At 38.3% G+C, this 8549-nt stretch overlaps 1 protein-coding gene across 1 annotated transcript; it reads right to left on the bottom strand.

The window, feature by feature from the left end:
- Positions 1–5250: 5250 nt before the first annotated feature.
- On the bottom strand, positions 5251–6876 carry LOC145164205 (uncharacterized). Its single transcript, XM_079082929.1, has 2 exons — positions 6386–6876; positions 5251–5824 (listed from the first exon to the last, which is right to left on the bottom strand). Exons 1-2 carry the CDS (start codon positions 6874–6876, stop codon positions 5251–5253), a joined length of 1065 nt encoding a protein of 354 aa, XP_078939055.1.
- Between the last annotated feature and the right edge of the window lie 1673 nt (positions 6877–8549).

The raw sequence follows: 8549 nt of genomic DNA, 5'->3' as shown, positions 1-8549 counted from the left end.
AGGTTCGGGATCCCAGCTGAAATCATGTGCGACAATGGATCCCAATTCATAAGCAAGAAGACAAGAGACTTTTGCACGAATTGGGGAATCAAAATGATAAAGTCCACTCCTGTTCATCCCCAAGCTAATGGTTAAGCAGAATCTAGCAATAAGATCATAGTAAACAACTTGAAGATAAGGCTAGATAAAAAGAAAGGAAGATGGGCAGAAGAGCTTCCTTTCGTCCTATGGGCAGATAGGACTACTTCCAAAGTAGCCACAGGTCACACCCCCTACTCCTTGGTGTTTTCTACAGAATCAATGATCCCTACCGAAGTAGTGATCCCGACAGCAAGATACTTGCTCCAAAATCAAGAAAACAATGACAGGATCCTAGCCCAGGATCTTGGCACTGTTGACGAACTCAGAGATCTTGCCAATATACGCATTGCTGCTCATCAACAAAGGATCAACAAGGCTTACAAAAAGAACATAAAAGTCAGAAGATTATAAATAGGAGACCTGGTATTAAAGAAAACATTCCAAAACACCAAGGATCCTAGTGCAGGTAAATTAGCCCCTAAGTGGGAAGGACCATATCTCATAGATGCTGAATAGGAAAAGGAGCATATTGGCTAGCAACACTCGAAGGAGACATTTTTCCAAGATCTTAGAATGTTATACATCTCAAAACATACTATATGTAAATAAGATCAACTGATCTTCAACAGAACCAAGGTGCACATATTCTTTACTTTAAACTTTTCATCGTTACTTATTTTCTCCTTGAATACATTACTAACTTAAGCATCGGAGGGGCGTTAGCTAGACTAACGCCACCCCTGGCTAACGTTTTCTATGCAAAACAACATACAGCTAAGGACCTCCATATGTAACGATCCTGAAACATAAGGATCCTCAAGGTCGAAGATACTGAAACATAAGGATCCTTAAGGTTGAAGATCATGAAACATAAGGATCTTGACAGATGAAGATCTCAACATCTTAACACTTGAACAATTCCATTATATCAACGGTATGATATTTAAACTATCATATACACAAGCTAGGGACTGATCATCTCTCCTACGCTTAAGGGTACTTAATCCCCTCTAAGGTTTGAAGAGCTAATTACCTCTTTCACTCGAACTAAGGTTTATACATCTCGCTTGAACACATGATATCTAACTATGGAATACGAATATGTGGATCATTTCACGATGCAGTGGCTACCCTCTTATCTTTGAACATAAGTTAAGATCCTTAAGGTTTGTAACATTTTCATGTTATCTGAAATTGGGATCTTACCCCAGAAATTAAATAAGGTTTATAACATCTTCATGTTATCACACGTTGGGATTTTTCTCCAGAAAATACACACGAATTATAACATTTTTGTGTTATCATAAGTAGGGATCTTACCAATGAAATATTTCACAAGTTGGGATCCTCCCTAGTACATAACATTAACATGTTATCAATTGAACTTATGGTGTTACCCAAGAATTTTGTCAAGGTTTATAACCTAAACAAGTTATCCTAAGAAGCGAATTCCCCCGTATGATCTAATGATTAAGGATCCTCATCGTTAAGGATCCTCATCCTTAAGGATTCCCATCATTAAGGATCCTCATCGGTAAGAACCTTATCATCAGAAGTCAACAGCGATCCTAAGTTCTTCCCTAGGTTGAAATTTATCCTCAGAAAATTCTAAGATTGAAAAGCTTATGAAGCTTAAGGAAAAACTTGAAGACAATCAGGTTCCATCTATCCTTATTCTCGAAAAACTCTAAATAAAGTCTAAGGATCCTGAACTTTCAAGGATCCTAAGCAAAAATCATTTGGTTATCGGAATTCAAATATATTAAAACTAATTCACTAAAAGAATTTTGTCTCAGGATTGTTTGTAGGAACCAAGTTTTTCGGGATCCTGATTATTTAAGGATCCTAGTATCGTAACAGTCATACAGAAAAATCAAGAGAGATATAAAAAGAAAACACAACCATTGCTTTCAAAAGGGATTGCGTACCAACCCAACCAAAAGATTAATTGTTTTACATTACTGATGAAAACAAAAACTACCTAAACTAACTTCTTGCAGGCCTAGACCTTAGCATGGTCATCATTAGCCGCATCCTTCTTCTCCCCTCCTTTGGTCAGTCGCAGTACAAGATCCTAATTGGCAGTAGCAGGTTTGCCAGTCAATTTGGCCAGTGCCTCGCGCCAATCGTCCACATCCCAGGAACCTGCATTCTTCAGATCCTCCGCAAGACGGATCTTGGCCTCCCAAACAACCACCGCAACATTGACCTTCGCATCGAAGATCACTTCCTCCATCTCGAACAAGTGCTCATCCTCCTTTTCAGCCTTCTCCTTACTGTGCAGCTCCACTCTCCTCAACAGATCCTCGTTGGTCGCTTTCCACATCCTCTCTTGTCCCTGAAGGGCTTGTTCAGCCCTCTCTGCTCGGATCCTTAGATCAGCGGAAACATGATCAGACCTAAAACAAAGACATAGTGGGTCAGCAAAAGGTAGAATAAAAGATAGAATGAAAATAAAACCAACACTTACAGCTTGGGAGAAAGAGACCAATTTTTGGAGCGCTTCCTCAGCCGCAAGGCTCTCCAAAGATAGACCTATAGACTCAACATTTTTCCTTTTCCAGGATCTCGGGGTCTTCACTTTCAAGTCAATGGTCGATCTTTTGGGAGGAAGAGAAGATGATCTCTTCTCCTTTTTTCACTGTCAGCTAATCCTTCGTCATGGTTGTGTCAAGATCAGCGAGTGTGAAGCGTGCACTGGAGCGATTGATTTTGGATCCTATATAAATATGAAACAGAAGATTATTTAAAAACCGTCATCATAAGCAAAAGGAATCAAGGATCCTTACCTGTTGACATGAGGTCGGTGGCAGAAGAGCTTTCTTGCAGAGTGGATTGATCAAATCGAAAGGATCTCTTAGCTTCAGACAGGGCCAAGAACTTCTTGATCTTCTCTTCAGATTCCTCAACAACAGGGACGAGCTCTTTGAATTTGAAAGCTGCAAAAAAGCAAAAAAAATAAGAAGATGTGAATTCCAGGATCCTTATATTAATATAAAAGAATCCTACCCTTCTTGACCCAGGCATCCGACAGGAGACCCCCATTAGGAAGAGAGTCACTTCTCACAAAAAGGTATTTTTCTTTCCAAGCTCCATCATTATGTTTGGTTTTCAGGACTAGAGGAGATCTGTGGGTTTTGAATTTGATGAGAAAGCGAGAATTCCCGAAAGTTGTGAGATCATACATGCAGGCCAGTTCAGGAAGACCTATATCAAGGCCTTTTGACTAATTTACTTGGTTAATCCAATTTAGGATCCTCCAAACAATCGGCATGACCTGGATATATGAGATCCCAGTCACCATGAAGAATTCAGAGACAATCCCAGGGAAAGGGTATTTCAAACCCAAGGAGAAAGGGTATTCGGGGAAGCACACACAGGGAGAAACAAAGTCAGGTTGGATGAGAGGGTCGAAGGGCCTAAAAACGGCTTCAGGAGGGAAGGCTCCATTGAGTCTCAAAGACTCAATATCATCGTCGCCGAAGGAACACATCTCCTCGTAGAAGAGAATCCCTTGGTCAATGAAGTCATCTTCAGGGAGAGCTAAGATGTTTTTGCGAGAAACGGCCATTTTTCTAACCATGATAGAAGAAGTAAAAACATGGAAGAAGAAGAGATAATTACCTTCTAATAAATCTCCGATAATCAAAAGATAGTGAGGAAGAGTAAATAAAATCATAAGACAAACCATCTCTATTTATACCGAACCAAGAGCTAATTTGACCACTTGATAACGGCTAGTAATCCATCCGTTAGAATTTGAATTATTCTAGCAGTTAAGGGTTAAAATTTAAAAATTACTATTATATCTTTTCATTTATTTACTTTAAGTTATTCCTTCAATATTCTTGAAATTAACTCCTATATTTTCAGGAATAGCTTAAGGGCAGTTGTTAGGGCCAAGATCCTCAAAGCATTTAAGATCCTCAAATATCATCAGATATTCAGGATCCTCAACTATCTCAGGATCCCGACTATTACCGTTATTATTATTTACTAACATTTATAACGGTTATATTTCGTTTTTAACAAACACATGTGTAGAAATAGTCAAGAGAAGACTTATTCTCAACAGAGTTTCGTTTCAACTATGCTAAAGACCTGGAATACCAAGTCATTCAACGTTCATAAAGCTGGATTCCGAGAATATCATACATCTTGTTAGCTAGTTTATACTATAAATTGACACATGTATCTCGCACACGACACACTCTACTCACTCTTAGCTTACTCTACAAACTTTTTCACTTGTTCTTACTGAAATACTATTTGTAATCGTTTGATTTTAGTAATAAAATCATCAAGGCAGGTGATCATTATCACCTCCCAAGGTTTTGTGCCGGAGATCCTAGAAAGGATCAAGGTCTTTCCTTGTAAACAATCGTGTCATTCTCTTTACCTTTTTCTATTGCACAATTCGAACATCACAGCCTCTCATTCAATTTGGTTGATTTATACTTGTGTAATGTTTTGACCAAACCACTTGGTATTTTGGAATGTCTTCCTAAGGACCAAGTCACCTACCTGGAATCTTCTTACTTTGATGTTCTTGTTATATGCTTTAGTGATCCTTTGTTGATGAGCAACAAGACGGATCCTGGAAAGATCCCTGAGTTCATTGATAGTGTCAAGATCCTGGGTTAGGATCCTATCATTGTTTTCTTGATCCTGTAATTGGTATCATGTCGTTGGGATCACAACTTCTGTTCCAAACACTAATGAGTATCGAATTTGGGCAGTGGATGTTTTTGAAGTGGTCCTATCTGCCCATAGGACGAAAGGAAGCTCTTCCGCCCATCTTCCTTTCTTCTCATCTAATCTTTTCTTTAAATTGTTGACGATGATCTTGTTGCTAGATTCAGCTTGACCATTAGCTTGAGGGTGAATAGGAGTGGACATTATCATCTTTATTCCCCAGCTGGTGCAAAAGTGTCTAGTCCTCTTGCTTATGAACTGGGGTCCATTATTGCATATGATCTCGGCAGGGATCCCGAACCTGGTCAAGATATTATGTTTAATAAATGATACTACCTCTTTGTCTCGTACCTGAATAAAGGATTCAGCCTCTATCCATTTCGAGAAGTAGTCCGTCATCACTAGCATGAACACCTTTCCACCAGGAACCTTTGGTAGCTTGTCAACTATATCCATTCCCCATTTCATGAATGGTTAAGGGGAAACGATAGGATGCAATAGTTTTGCAGTTTGATGAAGGATGTTGATATGTCTTTGACAAGCATCACATCTTTGGGCATGCAAAAAAGCATCCTTTTTCATTGTTGGCCAGCAGTATCTCGTCCTTAACACCTTGGAGCATAAGAATCTACCACCAGTGTGGTTGCTACAATCTCCTTCGTGTATATCTTTTAGGACTTCTGCAACCTCGTGATTTTCTATGCATCTAAGGTATGGGCCTGCCATGGATTTCCTGTATAGTTTTCCTTGGATCATCACAAATCGTGAGACCCTCATCCTGAATGCTTTGTCACTTTTCTCTTCTCTTGGGATCGTGCCATTTTGGAGATATTCCACAATGGGTTGAATCCAAGATTTGAAGTATTGCAGAGGATCCTGAATGTTGGGATCACTACGAGTAGGATCCTGAAGATCCTTGGCCAACTGTAATCCCATGATCAATGCTTCGTATTCAGCTTCGTTGTTGGTTGCATCGAATTCACAGCTGACTGTTTGGGGTATGATGTCCCCATGTGGCAATTTTAGTACGATCCCTAGGCATGTTGCTCTAAAGTTTGAGAATCCATCGGTGAAAAGTGTCTATCTTCCCATGCTTTCTTCTTTTTGGAGTTCATTGCTTTCCAACTTTGCTTCAGGTTGTAGATCATCACTGAAATCAGCCATAAAGTCTGCTAGTGCTTGTGATTTTATTGCTGATATCGGTTCATATTTGATGTCATATGTGCTTAGCTTTAAGGACCATTTTGCCATCCTACCTGACATCTCTGGCTTTCGCATAACATTCTTAATGGGGTAATTAGTTCTTACATGTATAGTGTGTGTTTCAAAATAGTGTCTTAATTTTGTGGAAGCAGTCACTAATGCAAGTATTACTTTTTTGAAGATGGGAATACCTGGTCTCAGGATCAAAGAGACTTTTACTTACATAGTAGATGGGATGTTGGTCTCCGTTAAGATCATTGGCTAAAACAACACTTACAACATTAGAGGATACTGAAAGGTATGGGAGGATTGGTTCCCCATCTAGCGGTTTCACTAGCAAGGGTGCAAAACTTAAATAATTTTTAAGTTCTTGAAAAGCATATTCGTGCTTTTGTTCCACTCAAACCTTTTGTTCTTCGTCAAGATGTAATAGAAAGGTTTGCACCTTTCTGAGGATTTTAAGATGAACCTATTTAATGCTACTACTCTTCCTGTTATTCTCTGAATATCCTTTATCGAGGATAGGGATCTTAAATCGATGATGGCTTTTATTTTCTCTAGGCTTGCTTCAATTCTTCTTTTGGTCACCATGTATCCAAGGAACATTCCTGATTTCATTCCAAAGTGGGATTTCGAAGGATTCAGCTTCATGTTGTATTCTTCTAGTATGTTGAAGGTGTCTTCAAGATCCTTGAGGTGATCTTTAGCTTTCTTTAATTTTACAACCATGTCATCGATGTAGACTTCCATGGTGTCCCCCAGTTTTTCCTTGAACATCCGATTAACTAGCCTTTGGTACGTTGCACCTGCATTTTTAAGACCAAAAGGAATAGCAGTGTAGCAATATATACATGTTGGGGTTATGAATGTGGTATCCTCCTGGTCAGATGGTTCCATTTGAATCTAATATTTCTCTACCCTAGCCTCCATTTCCTTTTTCTAGCGCCAAACCCTTCTCTTCCATCTCTTCTTCCTTCGTTTTTTGTTCTCCTAATCATCAATGCGTAACGGTGCATCAAACAAAGTTGAAATTTCTAAAAAACCGTATGGCATTACTAACATCAAGGCATCAATCCCGCTGATTCTTGAGTTAGATAAGCTTAACTATGATGCTTGGAGTGAGTTATTTGAAACCCATTGTAAAGGCTTTGGTGTTTATGCACACTTGGAACATCCGACTGAGATGACTCCGACTACATCTGATCAAAACGAATGGGATATAATCGATAATATCGTGAAGATGTGGATGTATAATGCAATCTCCCAATCTCTTCTTCGGATGGTGTTGAAAAAGAAATCTCTTGTGTGGCAAATGTAGAAGGATCTGGAAGCCCTTTTCCGAACAGACAAAGATGCAAAAGAAATGGAGGTTGACAATGAACTTCGTAATGTTAAACTTGGTGAATCCAACATCACTACTTACTTCACCAGAATCAAGACCCCCGTTGATCTCCTCGACAACATTGAATCTGGTGTCCCTGAAAGAAACCTGGTAACATATGCTATCAACTTTCTTCCTCCAAAGTTCAATCATGTAGCTAGTCTTCTCAGTCATCAATTTCCTTTCCCATCTCTATTGGAGGCTCGATCTATTTTACTTTTGGAAGAAACACAACTTGCTCTAAATCAGTCGAGTAATGCTTCATCTCCTACAATTCTTGTTTCTCAACAAACCGAAAATTCTAATTCCTCTCGTGGCAATCATTCTGGTCATAATATCGGGTATCAAGGTGGTCAGAATGGTAGTTGTAATGGGGTCGTGGAAGAGGTCGAGGTGGTGGCGGTTGATCAACTCAAACTCCTCCAAGATGGGGTTACGGGGGGTTCCCCTTTCAGCCACCTGCTTCTCGTTTTTCTGCCTCACTGAGACTGTTGCCAAGCCCGTTATCTCTCACAAATCTGCAGCCCAATAACAATTGGACTCCTCGGCTTCAGCAGCAACATCACCATCAACAACATCAGTCAGCCCAGCAGGCTCCTTCTCAGCGGGCTTTCACAGCCACTTCGGACTCCCCTGACCTTCCTCAATGAATACGATAACTATCTACTATAATAAATGAAAATAATTTTGCCACATGTCAATCTCTAATGAATTTTGAGACTTGTCATTTTGTGATATTTTTTAAATAAATAATATCGATATGTCAGTTTATGGTTCTTTTTTTCAATTTTTAAAATTAAAAAGTCACATAATACTTATACTTATATATGTAAACTATCAAATGTTATAATAAATTGCAATTAATATGTTTCTTATTTCAAAATTTCATTCCTTATTTCAAAATTTTATTTTAAAAAATACTTATTATTTACATTTAAATATTCTATTTTTTTTTATCAACTAATTTAATACACGAGTTTTACACCTAGTCACATATAAATACCTTATTTTGGTACTAAATTTATAAAGTTATAGTAATAAAAAGATTTTGATCAAGTTTTGTACAAATTAATATACCTAATATATTCGATAGATATGAATATATTTAGAATATTTTTTTACTGTTAAGCATAATATACTAAATTGTAGAAAATTTAATATTTATAACTTTTATACTATTTGTATAAAT

This window comes from Lactuca virosa, chromosome 3, assembly GCF_052849685.1.
Source record: "Lactuca virosa cultivar CGN04683 chromosome 3, Lactuca_virosa_CGN04683_v6, whole genome shotgun sequence".
Taxonomy (NCBI): Eukaryota; Viridiplantae; Streptophyta; class Magnoliopsida; order Asterales; family Asteraceae; genus Lactuca; species Lactuca virosa.
The sequence above is the reverse complement of the archived record's forward strand: the minus strand, read 5'-3'. Positions and strand labels throughout refer to the sequence as shown.

Excerpts from the sequence above, each read along its gene's own strand:
- LOC145164205 (XM_079082929.1), bottom strand. The coding sequence starts at position 6,876 with ATGGAACCATCTGACCAGGAGGATACCACATTCATAACCCCAACATGT. Across the intron at positions 5,825-6,385 it reads ATCTTGACGAAGAACAAAAG|AGCAACATGCCTAGGGATCG; the intron begins GTTTGAGTGGAA and ends CTCAAACTTTAG.